The sequence below is a fragment of the Salvelinus sp. IW2-2015 genome, linkage group LG2 (genome assembly GCF_002910315.2).
Source record: "Salvelinus sp. IW2-2015 linkage group LG2, ASM291031v2, whole genome shotgun sequence".
Lineage (NCBI taxonomy): Eukaryota > Metazoa > Chordata > Actinopteri > Salmoniformes > Salmonidae > Salvelinus > Salvelinus sp. IW2-2015.
In genome coordinates, this window is record NC_036839.1 from 33,425,071 (window position 1) to 33,450,336 (window position 25,266).

At 42.3% G+C, this 25,266-nt stretch overlaps 2 protein-coding genes across 13 annotated transcripts; one reads left to right on the forward strand and one right to left on the reverse strand.

Annotated features, from left to right (window-relative positions):
* Window positions 1-18: 18 nt before the first annotated feature.
* Window positions 19-21,426, forward strand: ift88 (intraflagellar transport 88 homolog). Of its 11 annotated transcripts, none has more exons than XM_070448603.1 (28): window positions 19-120; window positions 427-520; window positions 642-704; window positions 814-873; window positions 1,343-1,396; window positions 1,534-1,597; window positions 6,155-6,224; window positions 6,337-6,427; window positions 6,541-6,645; window positions 6,786-6,888; window positions 6,965-7,311; window positions 7,480-7,550; window positions 7,652-7,738; window positions 7,840-7,945; window positions 8,360-8,446; window positions 8,581-8,767; window positions 8,894-9,002; window positions 9,107-9,257; window positions 13,234-13,349; window positions 13,542-13,594; window positions 15,142-15,207; window positions 15,339-15,445; window positions 15,870-15,933; window positions 16,290-16,334; window positions 17,562-17,579; window positions 17,805-17,852; window positions 18,975-19,088; window positions 20,842-21,426. In XM_070448603.1, exons 2-28 carry the CDS (start codon window positions 440-442, stop codon window positions 20,961-20,963), a joined length of 2,589 nt encoding a protein of 862 aa, XP_070304704.1. In that variant the 5' UTR covers window positions 19-120; window positions 427-439; the 3' UTR covers window positions 20,964-21,426. The 11 variants fall into 11 exon arrangements, with proteins under 11 accessions (XP_070304704.1, XP_023864474.1, XP_023864482.1 ...); XM_024008706.2 differs by having other exon boundaries at window positions 21-113; XM_024008714.2 differs by having other exon boundaries at window positions 21-113; window positions 7,840-7,939.
* Window positions 21,427-23,440: 2,014 nt separating this feature from the next.
* On the reverse strand, window positions 23,441-24,965 carry eef1akmt1 (EEF1A lysine methyltransferase 1). 2 transcript variants are annotated; one of them, XM_024008808.2, is made up of 5 exons: window positions 24,871-24,965; window positions 24,493-24,690; window positions 24,276-24,358; window positions 23,881-24,170; window positions 23,441-23,725 (listed from the first exon to the last, which is right to left on the reverse strand). In XM_024008808.2, exons 2-5 carry the CDS (start codon window positions 24,637-24,639, stop codon window positions 23,595-23,597), a joined length of 651 nt encoding a protein of 216 aa, XP_023864576.1. In that variant the 5' UTR covers window positions 24,640-24,690; window positions 24,871-24,965; the 3' UTR covers window positions 23,441-23,594. The 2 variants fall into 2 exon arrangements, with proteins under 2 accessions (XP_023864576.1, XP_023864584.1); XM_024008816.2 differs by having other exon boundaries at window positions 24,493-24,674; window positions 24,871-24,958.
* Between the last annotated feature and the right edge of the window lie 301 nt (window positions 24,966-25,266).

Here is a 25,266-nt window from a genome sequence, read left to right on the forward strand (position 1 = left end):
TTGCATTGTGGGATCGGAACACTCAGAAATGACTACTGTCCGAGCAATATAATATCAATATATTATCTAGTTAGAGAAGACCGCATCTACTCCACTCCATAGAAGTGTTGGCCGTAAGTAGTCAGTATCCGTTCGTAATTTTCTTTTTTTGTAGCTAACGTTAGTGTTAATGAGCTAGCAGCTAAGCTAGTTACCTTAGGTAATGTAATGCTTTTTTTTTTTTTGCTAATGTAATGCAAATGAACTGCCCAACATGTAGCTAGCTAAGTTAGTTTGCCTTGTGAGTCAATGACATTCGGATTCTTTGTAGCTAATGTCTGTCTATGCTCATGCGTACTATAGTAGTAGCAAGACACTCAGGGTGTGCTTTGATGCAATTTATCAAATCTAAAACCTGTGTTGTTGTCCTCCTCCTGGGCCTAACAGAATCGCAGAGGAGATGGAACATGTACATCTTGCTGCTGAGGAAGATGACCTGTACTCTGGCTACAACGACTACAATCCAACATTTGATTCAGAGGTAGCTATAGCTAGCCTAGTGTTTTCTTTTGAATTAGAGTACTACCTCATCTTCACTCTTGTTTCATACTGAATTTGTGATTAATTATAGTATTCTTGAATTCATGTCTTGTGTTTAACAGGAGCTTGACAATGATGCTGGTTTTCAGCAAGCAGTCAGGACAAGCCATGGGAGAAGGCCCCCCGTAAGTGTTATAACAGTGTCTTGACAGTTACTCAAGATATGGCATAATTAAAGCAATGTGCTAATGACAACTGAATCGAGTTATACATTCTTTGTGTTCATTTTCTAAGATGACTGCCAAGTTTCCTGGCACTGCCATTGGAGGACGGGCTTTGGGGACCTCTTTTGGAGTAAGTCTATGGATTGTGTAAGATTTGGTTTACTTGTTACATGTTGATTGTAAATCAACGTTTCAATGATGGGTAGGCTATAAAGTAGGGTTGAGAAGGAATTACTGTAAGTGTTACTGTTGTTCTAAGTATGGGATGCAAACAAATTGTTCAGAGTGAAGAGGAGGCACATAGAGCCAATGATAATTCAGAAGATATAGCTTAGAGTATTGTATTTGAGCATGTTTGATATTTGACACTCAGGTAGAGAGCAGTTTTGGCAGTGAGAGCAGGCTTCTGAAGGTGAGAGAGCAGTCATGGCATACTTGGTAGCAAGTTATGTGAACATTTTCAATAGAACCATTGTCTAAAAAAATCTAGATGATAATTTAGTATTGACGGAATCAGTTGATGGTGTTTTATCTGTTCAAGACGTCATTGATGTTTTAAAAAATGTATGAATGTCTGTCTTTAATGCTGTGACTTGCAGTCTAGGATGCCGATGGCCTCATCTATGGGCAGACCCATGACTGGAGCTGTACAGGTGAGAGCATCAATACTGATCACTTTCTCTATTTGTCCCATTGGATTCTTATCCAGTACTATGTGGAGAAAGATGATGCTCAATAACATGGAAATCTGATGTATGTGCTGAACTGTGTGTGTCATTTGTTGTGACAGGATGGAGCAGCTAGGCCTATGACTGCAGTCAGAGCAGCAGGCTACTCTTCAGCCATGACCAGAGGTGAGCTTACTGGGGAGGGCAGGAGGGAGGGAGAGGGTTGTGGTGGTCTCATACACTCTCAATAGACTAAAGTATGCAGACCTTGTCAGGGATTTTTCTGCCATTGTAATTAGAGGTCGACCGACTAATCGGAATGGCCGATTAATTAGGGCCGATTTCAAGTTTTCATAACAATCGGAAATCGGTAATTTTGGACGCCGATTTTGCCTATTTTTTAAAATATTTTTTTTCATTATTTTTTTTACACCTTTATTTAACTAGGCAAGTCAGTTAAGAACACATTCTTATTTTCAATGACGGCCTAGGAACGGTGGGTTAACTGCCTTGTTCAGGGGCAGAACAACAGATTTTTACCTTGTCGGCTCAGGGATTCAATCTTGCAACCTTACGGTTAACTAGTCCAACGCTCTAACCACCTGCCTCACGAGGAGCCCGCCTGTTACGCGAATGCAGTAAGAAGCCAAGGTAAGTTGCTAGCTAGCATTAAACTTATCTTATAAAAAACAATCAATCAATCATAATCACTAGTTATAACTACACATGGTTGATGATATTACTAGTTTATCTAGCGTGTCCTGCGTTGCATATAATTGATGCATCCGCATTTGCGAAAAAGGACTGTCGTTGCTCCAACGTGTACTGAACCATAAACATCAATGCCTTTCTTAAAATCAATACACAGAAGTATATATTTTTAAACCTATATTTAGCTTAAAGAAATCCAGGTTAGCAGGCAATATTAACCAGGTGAAATTGTGTCACTTCTCTTGCGTTCATTGCACGCAGAGTCAGGGTATATGCAACAGTTTGGGCCGCCTGGCTCATTGCGAACTAATTTGCCAGAATTTTATGTAATTATGACATAACATTGAAGGTTGTGCAATGTAACAGGAATATTTAGACTGATGGATGCCACCCGTTAGATAAAATACGGAACGGTTCTGTATTTCACTGAAATAATAAATGTTTTGTTTTCGAGATGATAGTTTCCGGATTCGACCATATTAATGACCTAAGGCTCGTATTTCTGTGTGTGTTATTATGTTATAATTAAGTCTATGATTTGATAGAGTAGTCTGACTGAGCGATGGTGGGCACCAGCAGGCTCGTAAGCATTCATTCAAACAGCACTTTCGTGCGTTTTGCCAGCAGCTCTGCTGTTTATGAATTCAAGCCTAACAACTCCCGAGATTAGGCTGGTGTAACCGATGTGAAATGGCTAGCTAGTTAGCGGGGTGTGCGCTAATAGCGTTTCAAACGTCACTCGCTCTGAGACTTGGGAGTAGTTGTCCCCTTGCTCTGCATGGGTAACGCTGCTTCGAGGGTGGCTGTTGTCGATGTGTTCCTGGTTCGAGCCCAGGTAGCGGCGAGGAGAGGGATGGAAGCTATACTGTTACACTGGCAATACTAAAGTGCCTATAAGAACATCCAATAGTCAAAGGTATATGAAATACAAATCGTATATAGAGAAATAGTCCTATAATTCCTATAATAACTACAACCTAAAACTTCTTACCTGGGAATATTGAAGACTCGTGTTAAAAGGAACCACCAGCTTTTATATGTTCTCATGTTCTGAGCAAGGAACTTAAACATTAGCTTTCTTACATGGCACATATTGCACTTTTATTTTCTTCTCCAACACTTTGTTTTTGCATTATTTAAACCAAATTGAACATGTTTCATTATTTGAGGCTAAATTGATTTTATTTATGTATTATATTAAGTTAAAATAAGTGTTTATTCAGTATTGTTGTAATTGTCATTATTACAAATACATTTTTAAAAATCGGCCGATTAATCGGTATCGGCCTTTTTTGGTCCTCCAATAATCGGTATCGGTATCGGCGTTGAAAAATCATAATCGGTCAACCTCTAATTGTAATCGTTGGGCGAGCTGCCTAAGCATTTTTTTCAGGTCTCCTAAATCCAAACATTGTAAATGTTTTTAAATCCTGTTCATATCAGCCGAGAGAGAGCCAATATGATACAGCCCATAAGGCACTATGTATGTGGCACTCTGAAAAGGAGCATGAGCAACCTGAATGTTTCACTGAATGTTTCACTCCCAAACTATTTTGTTGTTGTAAATGGCCAGATGATATTCCAATGTTGCATAAATCCCATTCTACACTGTATATTCTCTGACAATAAATGTAAACGCCAATGTGGCTGGAGCTGTTGTCAACTCTTTGCATAGTTTACCCGTGACCCGTTATCTTGGTTGCCAACAATTTCTTGTTAACAAACTATAGTTTTGGCAAGTCGGTTAGGACATCTACTTTGTGCATGACACAAGTAATTTTTCCAACAATTGTTTACAGACAGATTATTTCACTTATAATTCACTGTATCACAATTCCAGTGGGTCAGAGGTTTACATACACTTAAGTTGACTGTGCCTCTAAACAGCTTGGAAAATTCCAGAAAATGATGTCATGGCTTTAGAAGCTTCTGATAGGCTAATTGACATAATTTGAGTCAGTTGGAGGTGTACCTGTGAATGTATTTCAAGGCCTACTCAGTGCCTCTTTGCTTGACATCATGGGAAAATCAAAAGAAATCAGCCAAGACCTCAGAAAAAAATATTGTAGACCTCCACAAGTCTGGTTCATCCCTAGGAGCATTTTCCAAATGCCTGAAGGTACCATGTTCATCTGTACAAACAATAGTACACAAGTTTAAACACCATGGGACCACGCAGCCGTCAGACCGCTCAGGAAGGAGACGCGTTCTGTCTCCTAGAGATGAACGTACTTTGGTGCGAAAAGTGCAAATCAATCCCAGAACAGCAGCAAAGGACCTTGTGAAGATGCTGGAGGAAACGGGTACAAAGTATCTATTTCCACAGTAAAACGAGTCCTATATCGACATAACCTAAAAGGTTAGGAAGCTCAGGAAGAAGGAGGAAGCCACTGCTCCAAAACCGCCATAAAAAAGCCAGACTACGGTTTGCAACTGCACATGGGGACAAAGATCGTACTTTTTGGAGAAATGTCCTCTAATCTGATGAAACAAAAATAGAACTGTTTGGCCATGACCATCATTATGTTTGGAGGAAAAAGGGGGATGCTTGCAAGCCGAAGAACTTCATCCCAACCGTGAAGCACGGGGGTCGCAGCATCATGTTGTGGGGGTGCTTTGCTGCAGGAGGGACTGGTGCACTTCCCAAAATAGATGGCATCATGAGGAAGGGAAATTATGTGGATATATTGAAGCAACATCTCAAGACATCAGTCAGGAAGTTAAAGCTTGGTCGCAAATGGGTCTTCCAAATGGACAATGACCCCAAGCATACTTTCAAAGTTGTGGCTTAAGGACAAGAAAGTCAAGGTATTGGAGTGGCCATCACAAAGCCCTGACCTCAATCCTATAGAAGATTTGTGGGCAAAACTGAAAAAGTGTGTGCGAGCAAGGAGGCCTACAAACCTGACTCAGTTACACCAGCTCTGTCAGGAGGAATGGACCAAAATTCACCCAACTTATTGTGGGAAGCTTGTGGAAGACTACCCTACACATTTGACTGAAGTTAAACAATATAAAGGCAGTGCTACCAAATACTAATTGAGTGTGTGTAAACTTCTGACCCACTGGGAATGTGATGAAAGAAGTAAAAGCTGAAAATTATCATTCTCTCTACTATTATTCTGATATTTCACATTCTTAAAATAAAGTGGTGATCCTAACTTTTTACTAGGATAAAATATCAGGAATTGTGATACACCTTAGCTAAATACATTTAAACTCAGTTTATGTTAACTTCAACTGTATATACAGTACCAGTCAAAAGTTTGGACACACCTACTCTTTCAAAGGTTTTTATTTATTTTTACTATTATCTACATTGTAGAATAATAGTGAAGATATCAAAACTGTGAAATAACACATATGGAATCATGTAGTAACCAAAAAAGTGTTAAACAAATCAAAATAGATTTTAGATTTTAGATTCTTCAAAGTAGCCACGCTTTGCCTTGATGACAGCTTTGTCATCAAGCACTCTTGGCATTCTCTCTATTTTATATTTGAGATTCTTCAAAGTATCCACCCTTTGCCTTGACATCTTTGAGAACTAACAATCGCCAAAATAAAAGCTAGACAAAAAATTACAAAAACAATGAATTTAGCAGTATTAATTTTGTTATTATGTTTAAGTAAAAGAACACAGCATTATCCATGGCAAAATGCATAGATTTCCTGCATAGATTTGCAGAAAACTAGCTTTTAAACTGCAACATTTTCTCTCAGCTGCATAGCAGAATATGTAGAATCGCAGGAAATTAGCTTTAAAACTCCCCAAAAAATCCTCAGCTCCATGGAGAAATTTGTAGAACCGTAAGAAATTAGCTTGAAAATACTAAAATGTCTCTACAGCGCCAAGATGAGGGCCTCTAAAAAGTAGCCTCGCTGACTGCCAGCTGTGCTCGTGCTCATTCCTACGCCCACAACCTAAGCCCCTTTTTTGATCCAGAAAAAAAGCTGCTTGTTAAAATGAGACAATAAGTACAGAACTTCTCATGCGCAGGTTGTTACAAAAAATGTTTCTGATGTTCCCAGGGTCTACATTTGACCCACTGGGTCAGTCCAAAGGACCGGCTCCTCCATTGGAGGGCAAAAGTGAAGATACGTAAGAGTTTGTTTCTGTCTCTGCTGCTTATCCTCATTTCAATATGCAATTCTCAGGTTTTCTCCTATGATTCTGTAGGATAATGAAGGTTAGGACGATTTGTTGTTTTCAGGCCGGATGAGAAGGTGAAGATCCTGGAGAAGAAGGTGAACGACCTGATAGAAGAGAGCTGCCTGGCACACGGCCATGGAGACCTACAGTTGGTCAGTCTCCCCCTGCCTCTTATCTATACTGAATAACTTACAGACATCGCACACTTAGGGATGTGTGATGCTTTACCTCTGACTGTGTGTGTTTTCTACCATTGTTATTACAGTCCCTTGATAGAGCCAAAGAGGCAGGGCGGAAGGAGAGAGCGCTGGTGAGACAGAGGGAGCAGTCAGGCAATGCAGACCACATCAACCTGGACCTCACATACTCTGTGAGAACAATAACAACTGTCAATAGAAATACTAATCTGTCCACATCACTTGGACCTCATCTACTTGTGACAGACATTGTCTTTTGAGGTCAATGTTGGTCAGATGTGATTTGAGTTTATATTTGTATTTTATTTTCCAGGTCTTGTTTAACTTGGCAACTCAGTACGCCAACAATGACATGTACGCGGAGGCCCTGAACACTTACCAGGTCATCGTAAAGAACAAGATGTTCAGTAATGCAGGTGGGTGGGAGAAGGATGTCATATTTTAGATTAGCCACTGAAATGACAGTAAAACAATGTTTTACTTTCTTTCCAGGAAGGTTAAAAGTGAACATGGCCAACATCCACTTCAAGCAGAAAAACTACCCCAAGGCCATCAAGTTGTACCGCATGGCCCTGGACCAGATCTCCAACTCCCACAAGGAGATGAGGATCAAGATCATGCAGAACATCGGTGTGGTCTTCATCCGCATGGGCCAGTACTCTGACGCCATCACCTCCTTTGAACACATCATGAGCGAGTGCCCCAACATTAAGACAGGCTTTAACCTGATCCTGTGTTACTACGCCATCGGAGACCGAGAGAGGATGAAGAAGGCCTTTCAGAAGCTCATCTGTGTTCCTCTGGGGATCGACGAGGAGGACAAGTACATCCCACCCAACGTGAGCACTTCTATTCTGTTCTCAAACTTAACATAGTCAGCACAGTGAAGTCCTTAGCAGAGCACTCCAGTGTGCACTCTTCAGAACATGGAACATTTTAGGCTTTATTGTAGTAGCACTTACTGCATGTTATGCTTCACAAGTCATCCACATTAGTTTTGTTTTCAGGATGACACCCATGCCAACCTGGTTATTGAAGCCATCAAGAACGACAAGCTTCACCAGATGGAGAGAGAACGGTAACTGTCTTATCCGTACATTATATAAAACATCACTGTTCAGCGTTTTCACATCTGTATGACATGTTTGTGCCCGCTGGAACCTGTTCTCTTGACTGCAGTAAAGCCCTGGCTGAGAAATTCATCATGACATCAGCCAAGCTCATCGCCCCAGCCATCGAGGCGACGTTCGCTGCAGGATTTGACTGGTGTGTTTTTCAAACCTGAACATCAGAGGGCGATACAGGGTAAATGTGGGCTGGAGTCCCCCCAGGCAAGTAATGGTAATACTGTGTGGTTGTTTCTGTAGGTGTGTGGACATGGTGAAGAGTTCCCAGTACGTAGAACTGGCCAACGACCTAGAAATCAACAAAGCCATCACCTACCTGAGACAGAGGGACTTCAACCAGGTTGGTGTGAGTGTGTCACTGAGTCTAAACAGTCTTCACCTGTACCACATGAGGGAAAGTATGTATTTTTTCCTTTTCACTCCATTATGTATGTATGTGTGTACATCTCTGCTATATTGTCTGCATATGTATCAGATTCTCCATTCAGCGGTTTACTTTCACCACAGCTTTTCTCCTCTTCACTCCCTCCATTTTGTTTGTTTTCCTTTTCTCCATCTGCATGGCTCTTAAGCTCGAGGTATGTGGTCTGCTCTTTCGTTTGTATGTGTAATGTCCTTGTCGTGTGTGTGTGTGTGTGTGTGTGTGTGTGTGTGTGTGTGTGTGTGTGTGGTGTGGTGTTGTGTTGTGGTTGTGTGTGTGTGTGTACTATTTGAGCGTGTCATGTTATAGTGATGCTAAGTGATGGGGTTCCTCCAACAGGCTGTGGAGACTCTGAAGACGTTTGAGAAGAAAGACAGCAGAGTGAAGAGTGCTGCAGCCACTAACCTCTCCTTCCTCTACTTCCTGGTAAGACTCTCTTTCTGATTTAATGATATTATATAGTCATATTAGGGAGATACTCCTTTGTTCAATCACATTAGCATACTTCCTTGAACTGTATGGCGTATCTCTCTTGGTGCGATGACCTGTGACCCCATCAGGAGAAAGACTACGACCAGGCTGACCGCTATGCCGACCTGGCCATGACAGCCGACCGCTACAACCCAGCGGCGCTCATCAACAAGGGCAACACAGTGTTTGTGAAGAAGGACTATGAGAAAGCTGCAGAGTTCTACAAGGAGGCTCTCCGGAACGACTCGTCCTGCACTGAGGCCCTATATAACTTAGGTAAACTAAACCGTCAGAGCTTAATTCAGCAAGATCATTGTTGGGAGCTCAGGGATCTGTCTACTATGCTGTTATTAATCATGTACAGTAGTCTTTCTATTCTCACAGTATGTCCTTTTTCCTTAGGTCTTACCTATAAGCGTCTGGGGCGTCTGGAGGAGTCTCTGGACTGTTTCCTGAAGCTCCACGCCATCCTGAGGAACAGCGCCCAGGTCATGTGGCAGCTAGCCAACCTGTATCCTCACAGAATACTGGGTCATTAAGCGTTGCCTAAAAACAATGTTCTAATAGGAGCACTTGTCTACAACTTAGAAAGTGTGATCCTTGACTGAAGCTCAGCTTTGAGATGTTGGAGGATCCCCACCAGGCCATAGAGTGGTTGATGCAACTGATCACTGTGACGCCCACAGACCCCCAGGTGTTGGCCAAACTGGGAGAGCTCTACGACAGCGAGGGAGACAAATCTCAGGCGTTCCAGTACTACCAAGAGGTCAGTCATTCCCAACACACCACTGATCTATCTATCAAGAGAATCCTAGTATCATTATGTTTCTGTCAGTTGTGTTAATGTATCTAACTGTATGGATTCTAACAACATTGTGAGTAGTAGATGGTATTGAATCAAAGTTAGAGTGCAAATCAAATCTTATTTGTTACGTGCTTGATATGCAACAGATGTAGACTATTAGTGAAATGCTTACTTATGGGTCCATTTCCAACAATGCAGAGTTAAAGATAAGATATATAAAATATAAATAGTGACACAAGGAATAAATACACAGTGAATAACGAATACAAATTAATAAAAATAACATGGCTATATACAGGGAGTACCAGTACCGAGTCGATGTGGAGGAGTACGAGGTAATTGAGGTAGCTATGTACTGTACATATACACTACCGTTCAAAAGTTTGGGATCACTTAGAAATGTCCTTGTTTTTGAAAGAAAAGCACATTTTTGTCCATTTTTTAAAATATCATCAAATTGATCAGAAATAGAGTGTAGACATTGTTAATGTTGTAAATGACTATTGTAGCTGGAAACGGCAGATTTTTTATGGAATATCTACATAGGCGTACAGAGGCCCATTATCAGCAACGCTGTGTACTACTCCCTTCACAGAACAGTGCAAGAGTGTCTAGTTTGAGAAACAGACGCCTCACAAGTCCTCAACTGGCAGCTTCATTAAATAGTACCCGCAAAACACCAGTCTCAACGTCAACAGTGAAGAGGCGACTCCGGGATGCTGGCCTTCTAGGCATAGTTCCTCTGTCCAGTGTCTGTGTTCTTTTGCTCATCTTAATCTTTTATTTTTATTGGCCAGTCTGAGATGTGGCTTTTTCTTTGCAACTCTGCCTAGAAGGCCAGCATCCCGGAGTCGCCTCTTCACTGTTGACGTTGAGACTGGTGTTTTGCGGGTACTATTTAATGAAGCTGCCAGTTGAGGACGTTTGAGGCGTCTGTTTCTCAAACTAGACACTCTAATGTACTTGTCCTCTTGCTCAGTTGTGCACCGGGGCCTCCCACTCCTCTTTCTATTCTGGTTAGAGCCAGTTTCCGCTGTCCTGTGAAGGGAGTAGTACACAGTGTGGTATGAGATCTTCAGTTTCTTGGCAATTTCTCGCATGGAATAGCCTTCATTTCTCAGAACAGGAATAGACTGATGACTTTCAGAAGAAAGGTCTTTTTGTCTGGCCATTTTGAGCCTGTAATCGAACCCACAAATGCTGATGCTCCAGGTACCCAACTAGTCTAAAGAAGGCCAGTTTTATTGCTTATTTAATCAGAACAACAGTTTCCAGCTGTGCTAACATAATTCCAAAAGGGTTTTCTAGTGATCAATTAGCCTTTTTAAAATGATCAACTTGGATTAGCTAACACAACGTGCCAATGGAACACAGGAGTGATGGTTGCTGATAATGGACCTCTGTATGCCCACATTTCTAAGTGACCCCACACTTTTGAACTGTAGTGAAGGTAGGGGTGAAGGGACTAGGAAACATGATAGATAATAGACTGTAGCGTGTGTGCGTGTGTATGTAAAATCAGTGCAATCGTTAGTGTAAATGCAGGTAGTCCGGGAAGCCATTTGATTAGCTATTTATCAGTTCTTTAAAAGTTTAATGCCTTGGGGGTTGAAGCTGTTCAGGGTCCTGTTTGTTCCAGACTTGGTGTGTTGGTACCGCTAGCCATGCGGTAGCAGAGAGAACAGTCTGGGGCTGGAGTCTTTGACAATTTTGGTCCTTCATCTGACACAGACTGGTATAGACGTCCTGGATGGCAGGCCAAACTGGGGCCAAACATAATAGTTTGTAGGTCAAACCGTTCGGACTCTACAGACGTTTTTGTGAGAAGACCGATATCTCATGGTCTGACAAACACCGCTCTAGCTCTGCCACTTGTCACCGCAGGTGCGGAAGTGCAACATTGGCGGATGCGGTGGATTGAGACTCGTCCAATGCAACAAAAAAAATATACCTCTAGCTTAAATTGACGGATTTTGATGGATTTTCTTATGTTACTTAGATTGACGCACTGGTGCTTCAGTCGACTCAAGGGTGTTAATAAATTTAACTTGAAACGTGATAACTAGTTATATAATCTAGTATCCTTAACTAGCATTGAAAAAGTTATGTCATTCTTCTCTACCTAATAAAAAATCTCTCTCCCTAGCTAATAAAAAAATCTCTCTTCCCATCTTCTGAATCACGATGGTAACGTCAGTACAGTAGCCTATGCTTTGGATTGGGGAGGGGCAGGTAGCCTAAACGCGCGCACACACTGGCAAAGATTTTCATCTTGCAGGCAGACGCTGGAATATGTTTGAGTGACAGAGTGCGAGCTTTGCATAGGCACTTTGAGTTTTTTATTGTGGGACTAGACAAAATGCCTGGAATGTAAAATGTTATTAACCGGTTTCCATGCTTTTAAAATAAGTTCTGTTCCGGAACCGTATGGATCACTTTTGTTCCAGATTTTGTTTCTGTTCCTTGAAAAAAAAAAAAAAAAAAATCAGTTCTGTTCCCTGAACCGGTCCCTGGTATTGACGCTTTGCCTGCTTGATTGTTCTTCGGAGGGTGTAGCGGGATTTCTTATAAGCCTCCGGATTAGTGTCCCGCTCATTGAAAGCGGCAGCTCTAGCCTTTAGCTCAGTGTGGAGGTTGCCTGTAATCCATGGCTTCTGGTTGGGATATATACATACGTCACTGTGGGGACGATGTCATCGATGCACTTATTAATGAAGCCGTAGTGGTAAACTCCTCAATGCCATTGGCTGAATCCCAGGACATATTCCAGTCTGTGCTTGCAAAACAGTCCTGTAGTTTAGCATCCGCTTCATCGGACCACTTCCGAAATGAGCGTGTAACTGGTACTTCCTATTTGAGGTTTTGCTTGTAAGCAGAAATCAGGAGGACAGAGTTATGGTCAGATTTGCCAAATGGAGGGTGAGGGAGAGCTTTGTACACATCTCTGTGTGTGGAATAAAGGTGATCTAGAGTATTTATTATTATTTATCCCGTCCGTCTCCGTCCTCTAGTTGCACAGGGGACATGCTGGTAGAAATTAGGCAAAACGGGTTTCACTTTTACCTGCGTGAAAATCACAGGCCGCTAGGAGCACTGCCTCTGGATTAGCATTTTCTTGTTGGCTTATTGCCCTATATAGCTCGTTGCATGCAGGCTTAGTGCCAGCATCGGTTTGTTGTGGTAAGTAGACAGCTGTGAAAAATCTAGATGAAAACTATTTTGTTACAGAGTATGGTCTACAGTTTATTATGAGGTATTCTAACTCAGGCGAGCAGAACCTCGAGACTTCCTTAACATTAGAGACCGGCACTGCATGTTGTTAACAAAGAGACACACACCCCTGCCCCTGATTTTACGAGACACTGCGGTTCTGTCCTGCCGATTCATAGAAAAAACAGCTAGATTTATATTAACCATGTCCTCGTTAAGCCACGACTCAGTGAAACAGGATATTACAGTTATTCAGGTCCCGTTGACAGGATAGTCTCGAATGGATCTTGTCTAGTTTATTCTCCAGTGGTTGTACATTCGCCAATAGAACAGAGAAAAGAGGCGGTTTATTCACTCGCCACCATAGTTTCATCATGGTGCCCTGACGTAACTCTATATCGTAGTCTTTTCCTCTTCTGAGGGTCGGGATTAGGGCCTGGTGCCGGGTGAGTAGTATGTCCTGTGCGGTCGAGTCATTGAAGTAAAACACTTCATCCAAGTCGAGGTTAGTGATCGCTGTTCTGATGTCCAGAAGCTCTTTTTGGTCATTGGAAACTATGGCTGAATCATTATGTACCAAAAAAGTTATCAGCGCAAGAACATTTGAAATAGCATAATTGGGCAGGAGCTTGTAAAATGGACGCTTTACATGCCAGCGCCATTGTGTCCCAAAAAGAAGTTGACTTTGTGCTAAATCTGAACATTCTAAATGTGGTCCCTTGTTCAGTCCTTCAGATATTTCCCCTCCAACATTGATGTTATTGAGTGGCTGGGGGCCTACTACATTGACACTCAGTTCTGTGAGAAGGCCATCCAGTACTTTGAGAGAGCCACACTAATCCAGTAAGTCTCTAGTCCTCATCTCACAATAATATCAATATGTATGAGTCTTGAGTTTGTGCATCATAATGTGTGTAACAAGTAATATCCTTTGTTCATTGAGCCTCTATTCCGCCACTTCCACCCAATAGCCTAGGGACACGGTTATATTGTATCATGCCCCTACAGTATTGATAACTTGTCATGTGGTTTCAGGCCAACTCAGGTGAAATGGCAGCTTATGGTGGCCAGCTGCTACAGAAGAAGTGGTGAGTTTATCATACACCTCAATTATGGCTAATGATGACTGATTGATTTTATTGTCCAAATGATTTGGTCCTGGCCTTTTATAGTGTCGTGACATGACTTATATTAATCTAATGACTGTTATGCATCGATTCAACTAACTATGTTTAATTGTTACTTGATTCAATTAATCATGTAACAATTTACTCATTAGGATTTTGGGGCACCACGGAAGAAGTTGTTTAATGAATTACCATCTCCCGAATTAAACTCTAGATGATATATAAGATATCTATCGATAACAGTCATTTATTAATCATTACCTCATATCAGTCTCATAATTCTGAACGTCGCATACTCCTTGCATCTGCACAAACCCCAGCTTTACTGATCATTCCATACCACACAAATTGATTTAATTTTTTATTTACTAACTAACTAAATGATAACACAGGACACACACACACTCGGTATAGGTTATTGATTAGAAACTTAATGTGATGAAAACAGGTCCCTAGTGGACTAACGACAACATGACTGCTTGTTTATCAAAAGAGGAAAGAGAAGAAAGGGAGACAACACTTATACACTTGTAACTATGCTCATAGTAATCCTAATACTTTGCCCCGAACCACCGCCCATTTGGGTAAGCAATAATGAATGTATTTACATGTTGAATGTCTTCCTTCATCGTGTATCTCTGTTGGACCCAGGCCTTCATGAAAAGGGTTCCATTGGGCCTTCTCCCGAGCTCAAGTGTAAGGCTCTGATTGTCCACAAGTGGTCCTTCTTCTTAGTTGTCCGTGGCTTCAATGCCTTGTCCTGTAGTCTTAGGCAGAACTAACAGGATCCTTCTCCCGTCCTAGAAGAGTGGTCCTCTTAAGACCGCTAATCTGCCGTGTCGATGATCCCAGTGGGGTGATGAGAGCAGTGTACTCGACGATGTTTTGAAGAGAGTAACAGGATGGTTCTACTTAAATTAACTTTCTTAGATACAGTACTTAGAATAGCTACTCAGCCGTAACATTGATTGTGAGAGAGGCTACTTTGTCGTCTTCACCACGTGTTGATTTTCAGGGTCGTAACCAATGGAGACCTAAGCTGCAGCTTGAGTCCTTCTGGTATGTTAATTCTCAACTCATCCTTTACACTCTCGCACAAAGGGATACGCTCTCTCAGCTCCCTCGGGCGTGGCTACTTACTGGGCAAAGTATTATCAAAACTATGATCTCGTTAGAAAACTAAAATCACCTTCCTATCTTACCGTGTTCACTTTTGGACGTTAGAGTTTTTGGGCGGCAAAATGTCTCTGGAACAAAGACCGATTCCAATCACCACTACTGAAGACCAAAAAGAGTTGTCTGCTGCATACAATTTACTATTGGCGTGAGGTGTCATCAAACCCCCACACCAATCCCTCCTTCCCTCTGTGGGTGAGAGCGGTCTGGTGGAAGGCAGATCCATTGTAAACCTGCTCTTTGGATCCTCACAGGAGAGTCATGACAGGAGATGTGAATTATTCCATGTGCAATGACCTGAACACTGCTGCTCTTTGTTCCTTCATCCTCAGGAAACTACCAGAAAGCTCTGGAGACTTACAAAGACATCCATCGGAAATTCCCGGAAAACGTTGAATGTAATCCACCCGATCCCTTCTTGTCCTCTCAGCATTACTGCTCTAATGTAATGGTTTATTAAAAAAATATATACTGATACTGACTCTATAGGTGTGTTCCCCCCCCCCCCCCTCCCCCTGTCCCCCTCCAGGCCTGCGTTTCCTGGTGAGGCTGTGCACAGACATGGGGATGAAAGAGGTCCAGGACTACGCCACCAAACTGAAGAAGGTGGAGAAGATGAAAGAGATCAGAGAACAGGTACTCTACTTACTCACTACACTCTTGTTTAAGGCTACTGACAGTGACAACAGCACCATCTGAGGCCACTGGAGGCGTTGGCTTCATTGTGTTTTTCCTATGGAAAACAGACAGAATACAGACTTCTCAGTGAATCAGAACCATCTGCTCCTAAATCAGTGCTGAGATGTTCTTGGATCAGAACCGTCTTTCTAAGGAGTGACTCTAATTCCTACTCTGTTGTTAACTGGCCCAGGCTTTGCTGACATCATCGTCACAGATCAACTCCAGTGTCTCTGGCTGGTTTTGCTCCCTGCAAGTGTCTTTGTTTTCACCATAGAAACCAACCTAGTTAGATAAATCAGTGTGTCTGTGCGGTACTCTGTATTGTTGTTTTTGTGGATATTGGATTTTAACAGAGACATAATTTCTCTCTCCTCTCTAGCGGGTGAAGTCGGCGAGGGAGGGCAGCACTAGAGGCACCCGGAGAGAGGGCAGCGCCAGCAGTGGTGAGTGATGACCCTGAACACCTCTATACACCTAAACACACTCTGTCTCTGACTTCTTCTATTTAGATGGTAATCCCTTGCAAAATTAAGTTCACCATTATCATATCTTTACTCCTAACTGCTGTCCATGGGTGTGTCTCAACAGTGGGCACCCCAAACCTTGTCCGTACCCCGCCTAAGGCCATCGGTACGAGCCTGTAGAAGCTTGATAGCAACCTCCTACCTCTGTACATCACTATTAGATCTCTGACCCCGAGTTCATTTATTCTCATACTAACCCTTTCTAACTTTTGAAATTCAGTTAACCTATATAATCTCTCTGTCCTCCCCTGCTGTTCATATGTGTGTCTCGACAGTCGGCACTCCAGACTCTGTTCGCCACCTGCCAAAGAAGGACAGCGGTACGAGCCTCCTCTGTAGAATAGAGCTGGGTCCCGTTCCAATACTTTTATTCCAGTAGTTGTTCCATTGCTACAGGATTCTGCCTTGGCCATTGGAAAACTATTATTACATCGTATCCGTTGTAGTCATCAGCACATTAAGAGTCAGGTGTTTGCCTTCAAGGACAATTATTTGGATTATGTGGTAAGAGAAGACTGCAAACTATTCCTCCCAAAGAATATCTGAAGTCTGTGTCCATGCCCAGGCTATTATGTAGTTTCTTAGACTTGATATGCTCTGTCAGCTAATGTTATAACAGTAATGGCTTAGTTATACAGTATCCAGACCAGTATACATGCTGATGTTTTTGTTGAAGTAATTGTGTACCATAGTACAGTTGCTTCAAACAACTCCCCTTATAGCCACAACAATGATCCATCAGCATTCGGTAGTGTAGTGTTTCCCAACCTTTTTTGAACCGTGGCATACCTTGATGGGTTATACAATTCTGATGCACCCATACACTGAGTGTACAAAACATTATGAACACCTGCTCTTTCCATGACATAGACTAACCAGGTGAATCCAGGTGAAAGCTATGATCCTTTATTGATGTCACTTGTTAAATCCACTTCAATCAATGTAGATGAAGGTGGGGAGGAGACAGGTTAAAGAAGGATTTTTATGCCTCGAGACAATTGAGACATGGATTGTGTTTGTTTGTGTGCCATTCAGATGGTGAATGGGTAAGACAAAAGATTGAAGTGCCTTTGAATGGGTTATGGTAGTAGGTGTCAGGCGCACCAGTTTGTGTAAAGAACTGCAACGCTGCTGGGTTTTCAACCTCACCAGTTTCCCGTATGTATCAAGAATGGTCCACCACCCAAATGACATCCAGCCAACTTGACACAACTGTAAATCATCTATTTTCGGTGACAAATGTTTTTTTATAGATTTAAATAGGGTTTCTTTGAAATATTTCCGTACTTTTCATAGATCCTTACTCATGGTGGTTCATTTGTATGTAGCCCTTTAACAGCGTCCAGTGATGTGGCCCCTCAAATTATACAAATGTAACAACATTCCACAGATCACGTTTATAAGCGAGTGTTCTGAAAATAATGAAGATTAGGAAACGTTTCACGACACTCCTGAGAGTTCCTGGGAACCACTGATTTACTGTACAAATGTCTGCACACACTTCGTCTTACAATTAATTTACTCTTTATTCTCTTATGGCACTTCAGAGGTGGATATCAAAGCAGGTGAGCAGGACAGTGTTATATTATGTGTTTGTGGCAGATCACACAAACGTGTGCTTTTAACACAGACAACTCTTTACTCTCCTCTTGCCATTTTACATGTCCTTTTTTCTTTAACTATGCTGTTCTAACTTGATCCTCAACTATCCCTGTCCTCTCTGGTCACTCTCTTTTATTGCATACTTTCCTTCTTCTCTTTCCACATGTCTTTCTTCTGGATCTGTTCAGTCTCTCACCCTGAGCCTAAACACAGTCCTCTGCTGGACCAGGGGAGAGGTATGTACTGTACTACAGAATGGAAAGCTATCTATCAATCATATTTGTCACAGTAATTTGTCAATGAAGAAAAGGGTGACATTACGTTTATTTAAGTGAGAGAAGAAAGGTTTTACATTGTTAGAAAAAAGAAACGCCACCATTTCAATATACTATTGTCAAATGACTAAACTCTCTACAGTCTAGCTTTACAATTCACTGTGTCCCAGAAATCTTCTGTTAGCACTGTATGCCAGGAATGACTCCTTCCTGCAACTCACCCCCTCCAGAGAATGGTTGCACTGAACACATTGCAAAGAGTGAAAACCTCCCTTCTTGAATACACATCTAAGAGTTGTCCCTCTTTTGACCCTGTTGACTACAAAAAAATTATACATAGTGGTTATTTAAAAACTGGAGTTGTTGTTACTGTTATGTTACTTCAGCAAAGACATCATCTACTTATGACTACTCTCACTGAGGATCCAGTATGGTTGAAAAGCATTTCACAGATACTTCCAAATCCATGCTGACACTCTTTGATCTAGAGTGTAAGCTGCCCTCTTCTTGTGCAGGGAGGTCAGATTGGCCCAAAAGGCGAGAGCTGACTCTCGGACAGGGAAACGTATAGCTAGACACTCATGGTATGTGCAATACATTTTTTTCTTCGGTTTTGAGGCAAAAAAAGGGATTGCTTTTCCACTGGAAATCTCACTGCATTTTTGAGGGAGTTGGCCCTGGGGAAGGCTGGGATTTGAGGATTATAAGGTACAACAGAATTGGGCCTCTTCCTGTTTTCATGGTTGGATTTTTTTTCTCCATAACTACCTAGTTGCCAGATGTGGAGTGTGGTTGTCTCTTGCCTGTTCCCCACTTTTCTGGACTGCCATGCGGACCTGACATCTGAGCCTAGAGCTGTCACACACACATTCTGCCTATCTCTTTCCTTCTCTTTCCTTCTCTCTCCTTCTTTCTCTCAAACACACACAGAGGAGTGTGTTTGGTATTAACCAGCCTCTCATTGTTACCCTCTGTTAGAGAGGGATAAACAATCACTGCTAAATGTGAACTATGCAGATACAGGGTAATGAAGGGGCCGGTCCCAACAGTAAGCAAGCAGGTTAATCCTGTGTCTGTTCTCAGACAGTGGACACAGCAGCCATGGCACCAGCGCCAAGGGGGAGAGGCTGAGCGCCAAGATGAGGGCACTGCCTGGCTCCAACGAACCCTACGAGGCCAGCAGCCAGCGAGACATAGGTGAGACACACACACACTCCCTCCCTCCACTTTCAACAGTTTAGACTTGCAGTGTAGGTTTTTTGTCTTCAATTGTACAACTCTATCTCAGGCCCCTGATCCATCTTAACATGTTGTGGACAAAATCATGTTTTATTACACTTGTATTTCTTCAGGGGAGCCCATTGACACCAGGGTCTCATTTTCAATGGTGCCCTTAGGAAGAAAGAATCTACACGAACATCCAATAAAAAAATTGTAACATTCAACATTGGACTCCTAAATTACCATAGCAGCACCAGGGAATCAAGACGCAGGGAGTTCTGCAGGTTATTCAAAAAACGAGGGACATTAAAACTGAAGGCAGATTTACCTAAATAACAGTATGGGGATGAGGTAGTTGGATGGGCTATTTACAGATTGGCTATGTGCAGTGATCTGTGAGCTGCTCTGACAGCTGGTGCTTAAAGTTAGTGAGGGAGATAAGAGTCTCCAGCTTCAGTGATTTTTTTGCAATTCGTTCCAGTCATTGGCAGCAGAGAACTGGAAGGAAAGGCAGCTTTGGGGGTGACCAGTGACATATACCTGCTGGAGCCCGTGTTAAGGGTGGGTGCTGCTATGGTGACCAGTGAGCTGAGATAAGGTGGGGCTTTACTAGCAATTAAGAATAGAGTGAAAAGTTTTTAAAAGCTGAGAGTTGGCCAGGGATTCTAAAACTTTGGGAAGGCAAAATCATTTGGAAATTGGATGGTAAATATCTAAGTCGGAAAGATCTCCTCCTTTCAAGATCTTAGGGATAACAGMAGAAACAATTGTAAAGTAAAAATAAATGTAGGTCAATGGTTCTGCAATAAGTGGGGCAGAGAGCTGCAGTAAAAAGGGATCAAGTGAATCAGCACCTATTGATGTTAAAAACAAAATCCATCTTTAGCGAAGCACTTAGTAAATCAAGTGGTTGAAATGAAAATTAAGTATGTGATTCAGTCAGTGTATCATTCTCTCCAATCTGTTATGAGGTGTCTAAAGGACTCCCTCTAGTGGAATGATGCATGACAGAGGCCCGGACTAAACAGACCTAATAGAGAGAAGCAGTATAGACAGTGGACCATAGACCACCCTCTCTACCTCTTCATCAGCACTAACACAGCTCAAATCAAATGTTATTTGTCACATGCGCCGATTAAAATAGGTGTAGACCTTAGCGTGAACTGCTTACTTACATGCCCTTAACCAACAATTCAGTTTTACGAAAATAAGAGTTAATCAATTATTTACTAAATAAACTAAAGTCAAAAAAGTAACAATAACGAGGTTATATACAGGGGGTACCGGTACCGAGTCAATGTGCGGGAGTACAGGTTAGTTGATGTAATTTGTACATGTAGGTAAGAGTAAAGTGACTATGCATAGATAATAAACAGCGAGTGGCAGCATTGTTAATGCATAGTCCGGGTAGCCATTTGATTAACTGTTCAGCTGTCTTATGGCTTGGGGGTAGAAGCTGGAGCCTTTTGGACCTAGACTTGGCACTCTGGTAGCATCATGAAGTCACTCACCCTCCCTCTCTTTCCTAACATTACTCTTCAGGGGATTGGTGTTGTTCCCCTTACAATATTTTGAGTGTGCTGCTACGACAGTTTGTACTTTTCACTTACAGTGGTGTTCTAGTGTGGGTGTCAATGTGGAACACAGTATCTGCAGGGAGTGTAGTACACCTTTGTCCCATGTGTGCAATATAATAATGAATAGTAACCACATATGTCCATGTGTGTAGATGCCTCCTACGTGGATCCACTGGGGGCTCCGATGGAGAGACCAAAGACTGCAGCTAAGAAGCGCAATGAAGATGACGACTTTGCTGATGAAGAGCTGGGAGATGACCTACTACCGGAGTAGCCAGCTGCAGTTCCCCTGCTTTTCTCCTCCCCTCTTCCTTGAAGATTAAATGAGTTGGGTATTCCTAAAAATATATATATATATTTACAAATGGAAACTATGTGAGTGTGACTCGAGCCTCCCTTATACATTCAGACAAACCTATGGCGTAAACTGAGATGATTATTTTCCCATATGCGTGTCGATGCGTTTATCAACTGGAAACTTTGTGGAAATTCCATTGTCATTAACTCTATGCTACCTTCAGGATAGTAATAAAGTTTTAACAGAATTTAGAGGCTCTTCATTTAAATTAATACTTTATAGGCTACAGATGTTTATATTTTTTGCAATGTAATATTTATTGTAATTTGCTACAGGCAGATTCTGTGTTCTGATTGAGGTAAAGAAGCACATGTATCTCTCTTTGTCTTGTGAACTATTTTCAAATGACTTGAAAATTATAAAATGTTTTTTCACCATACATTTTGCCCTTGTTAATTGTGGCTGTGTAGCACATGGGGATGTGTGAAACTTACTCCTCAGCCTGGTGTCCCCACTTGGTAAGACGCTTCAGGAGTGTGGTCACATGTGCTAGCAGGGCAGAGGTCCCAAGTTCGCACCAGGTATGGGCCCAATAATGAGGAAGTGGCATAGTAAGGTTGCTTCAACACCCCCTAAAAAAAATGTATGAGAAAATTATACACTACTGGTCAAAAGTTTGAGAATTTACTCTTTCAAGGGTTTTTCTTTATTTGTACTATGTTCTACATTGTAGAATAATAGTGAATACATCAACTATGAAATAACACATGGAATCATGTAGTAACCAAAAAAGTGTTAAACAAATCAAAATATATTTTTGATTCTTCAAATAGCCACCTTTTGCCTTGATGACGGCTTTGCACACTTGGCATTCTCTCAACCAGCTTTACCTAGAATGCTTTTCCAACAGTCTTAAGAGTCCCCACATATGATGAGCACTTGTTGGTGGCTTTTCCTTCACTCTGCGGTCCGACTTATCCCAAACCATCTCAATTTGGTTGAGGTCGGAGGCTTATGGTAGAGAAATTAACATCCAATTAACTGGCAACAGCTATGGTGGACATTCCTGCTGTCAGCATGCCAATTGCACACTCCCTCAACTTGAGACATCTGTGGCATTGTGACAACCACATTTTAGTGGTATTTTGTCCCCAGCACAAGGTGCACGTGTGTAATGATCATGCTCTTTAATCAGCTTCTTGATATGCCAAACCTGTCAGGTGGATGGATTATCTTGGCAAAGTAGAAATACTCACTAACAGACATGTAAACAAATTAGTGCACAACATTTGAAGTAAGCTTTTTGTGCATATGGAAATTGTCTGGGATCTTTTATTTCAGCTAAAGAAACATGGGACCAACACTTTACATGTTGCATTTATATTTTTGTTCAGTGTACATTATTGTCTTCAGCACCATTAAGAAAACAAATTGGGCAACAACAAAAAAGAATCGCAGCACACCCAAACTACTTCCCGCGGCTATGGGAAGTGGTACTGCTTAGTAAGCATCACTCTGCAGCTTGCACCCTAGGAGTGGCAGAATCTCACCTGCCTGTCAGTGGGACACCCTGTCCTCAACAAAGCAGCTTGAGGTCCTTTACAGTGGCGTCGTGTCTCAGCTCACGCTGGGGTTGCTGTTGAGTGAATTTGAGGGGTCAATGTAGCACATGGGGATGTGAAACTTACTTCTCAGCCTGAATTGTCCCCACTTGCGCAAGCAAATAGCTAGCTTTTCGTGTGGCGCCAACAGGTAAGCTGCTTCAGGAGGGTGGTCAGGTGTGCTAGCAAGGCAGAGGTCCCGAGTTTGTGCCAGATATGGTTCAAATCAAGAAGTGGTGCTTGCTAAGCAAGCAGTGTGACTTCCTTTACAGATTCATTATAACACACAAATCCATCTCGAAAGGATATGATCTTTACTTGAAACAGAAGAGGGGTTTGCCTGAGCACAGGTGGATGTATTCTTGTCATAAACCTACTACTCATGCATAGAGCTATGTATCTGTGGCCATGGGGTCCACCCATGTTCCCCTGCTGGAAAAAGACTGGTTGCTGCTCTGAGCATCCCCAAGTTTGAAGAGAGCAGTCTCTGCTCCAATGACAAGAACATAAACTATCCACGGGCAGCAAGGCAATAGAAAAGGGCTGTGTAATATGTATGAAAATGCATGGTTGGCTGTGTAAGCAGCAGTAGTTTTGAACCCAGGAGGATTTCAACACAGTAATATACAAATTGACACTGCTGGTATTACATGATACTCTAAGCATGTTCCCAGGCCCTGCAAATGAAATCTGACAGATTTTTACAACAGTTTAGACATATTTATTTGCTGTGTATATGAAATATTATTTACACGGAAGTCAAATATTAATACCATTATTCACTTCATAATTATGTTATGGGATAAGAAATCATTTTAAAAACAACCTACAGAGTCCGATACCATTGGTCCCCAAAATGAAACCTTATCTGACAGGCAATGGAAATTGCCCAACAAGATGGGCCTTCCTTGCGACTATCACAGACATCGGTCAAGTCAGAACTGAGGCATTGATGGACGTCAGACATCATAAGTCAATAAGGCCATACATGAAGGGTTGTAGAGCCTCAGGACATGAGGTTTGAGGGGTAGTTAGTGAAACAGCGGAACTCATTGGCCAGGTTTTTGTTGTGTTTGGGGAAGAAGCTGCATATCTTCAGACCCATCAACTTCTCTGCATGCTCCTCCATGATGGCTCCTGATAGAGTGGTAGATAAAACAAAGGATATTAGATTTTAAAAAGCTAGAGAGCGGCATGTCATTCTGGTATGTGTAAAAATGCCGTATTCAGTGTTGTGTGCGGTATGGAGAAGGGCACAAGCCTGAGGACAGACACATCAATGTGAGGCTCACCTGTGCAGAGCAGCACCTTGCCCTTGGCCAGGTACTTCACAGTCTGGGCGACCTTATTGAGGCACTCCTCAGACAAGTAGGGGGGGTCAGCTAGGACAATGTCGAAACTCTGTGGGGCCACATCCTCTGGGAGAGCAAGGGGCTCGTTGTAGTCATAGAAGATGAACTCTTGGCCGTAGGTGGCGAAACGGCGGTCGTACTCTAGAACCACAGCTGACACACCGTCAGAGCCCTCCACCACCCCCTGCTTCAGCTTCTGGTACACGCTGGGTGCGCTCAGACAGGCTATCCTGGAACGTAACATCACAAGTTTTAGAAGGGCAGTCTGTAGTGAATTACACCCCAGCCATGGCAGACACCTGACTGTGTAGATGCATAGTACATATCCCTCTCACCTGCCACCTTTCCCAGCTTCCTGAATAACCTCTTCAACTAGCCGTGTTGCTGTCTCATCGCTGTACCAGAATTGGCTCATACGCTGGTGGACAGATAACGTTATATCAAGCAATGTAAATACAGCCATAATGTAGCAATAGAGGGAAGTGGACGGAGAATAGCCAGTAGACCAGGTGATAAGTTTAGCAGCATTATATAGCATCACGGTCAACATACCCAGTCCTCTTCCACCGCTCCCACCGAGTACTTGTCCACCAGTGCTGTGCTCTGCACAAGCCCGTCTCTCTCCCCCCTGTAAAACTCCTGCAGGGCAGCAAGGGTGGCCGCGGACAGCTGGGGAATATCGTCGTCGCTGTCACTCATGGCTTCAAACTTGCTGGAAGGTCGATGACAACCACCTACACGTAACACAAACTGGAAAGCTAGCTAGTGAGCTGTAACTTAAATAATGTGGCTAGTTAGCGTCAGTGTGTTGCGATCTAAACGCGCTAACGGTTACTGAAACGCGCTAGCATTACTGAAAACAGCAATGCTAGCTAGTTAGCCACAACGTGCAAGACCGACATATTTGCCTACTGTAAAATAGTATAATACCTTTGCGTGGTGTGTTGCTGGTTTCTGAAAATAAATATTAACTGTCGCTACTGATTAATCGCTTACAACACGTGTCAAGAAATAATAACATACACTACAGTTACGGTGTCTGAGGAAGGACATATGGTATTCTACATGAGCGATTTTGTCAGGCTGCGCACTAGTGATATGCTGTTAGCGAACGATTCGTTCTTTTTGAACAACTCTTTTTACTGACTCTAGGTTCGTGATTCAATTTTCTGAGTGACTCGTTCATTGTAATCGTTCGTTTGACATGCTAGTGCTAGCTGCAATGTGTCATACACACGGAGGTATAATATAATCCTACAGTAGGATTAATACACGTTCCTCCGGATCAGCTGCTCCAGAGACGTGCTCCGACTATGCTCATAGAAA

Bases quoted from the DNA above. Each gene is read 5' to 3' on its own strand.
- ift88 (XM_070448603.1), top strand. From the start codon at position 440: ATGGAACATGTACATCTTGCTGCTGAGGAAGATGACCTGTACTCTGGC. The intron at 9,003-9,106 runs GTATCCTCACAG...ACTGAAGCTCAG, and splicing joins ATGTGGCAGCTAGCCAACCT to CTTTGAGATGTTGGAGGATC. The intron at 15,208-15,338 runs GTAATCCACCCG...GTCCCCCTCCAG, and splicing joins ATTCCCGGAAAACGTTGAAT to GCCTGCGTTTCCTGGTGAGG.
- eef1akmt1 (XM_024008808.2), bottom strand. From the start codon at position 24,639: ATGAGTGACAGCGACGACGATATTCCCCAGCTGTCCGCGGCCACCCTT. The intron at 24,359-24,492 runs GTATGTTGACCG...TCTGTCCACCAG, and splicing joins GAGCGGTGGAAGAGGACTGG to CGTATGAGCCAATTCTGGTA. The intron at 23,726-23,880 runs GTGAGCCTCACA...CCACTCTATCAG, and splicing joins CAAGGTGCTGCTCTGCACAG to GAGCCATCATGGAGGAGCAT.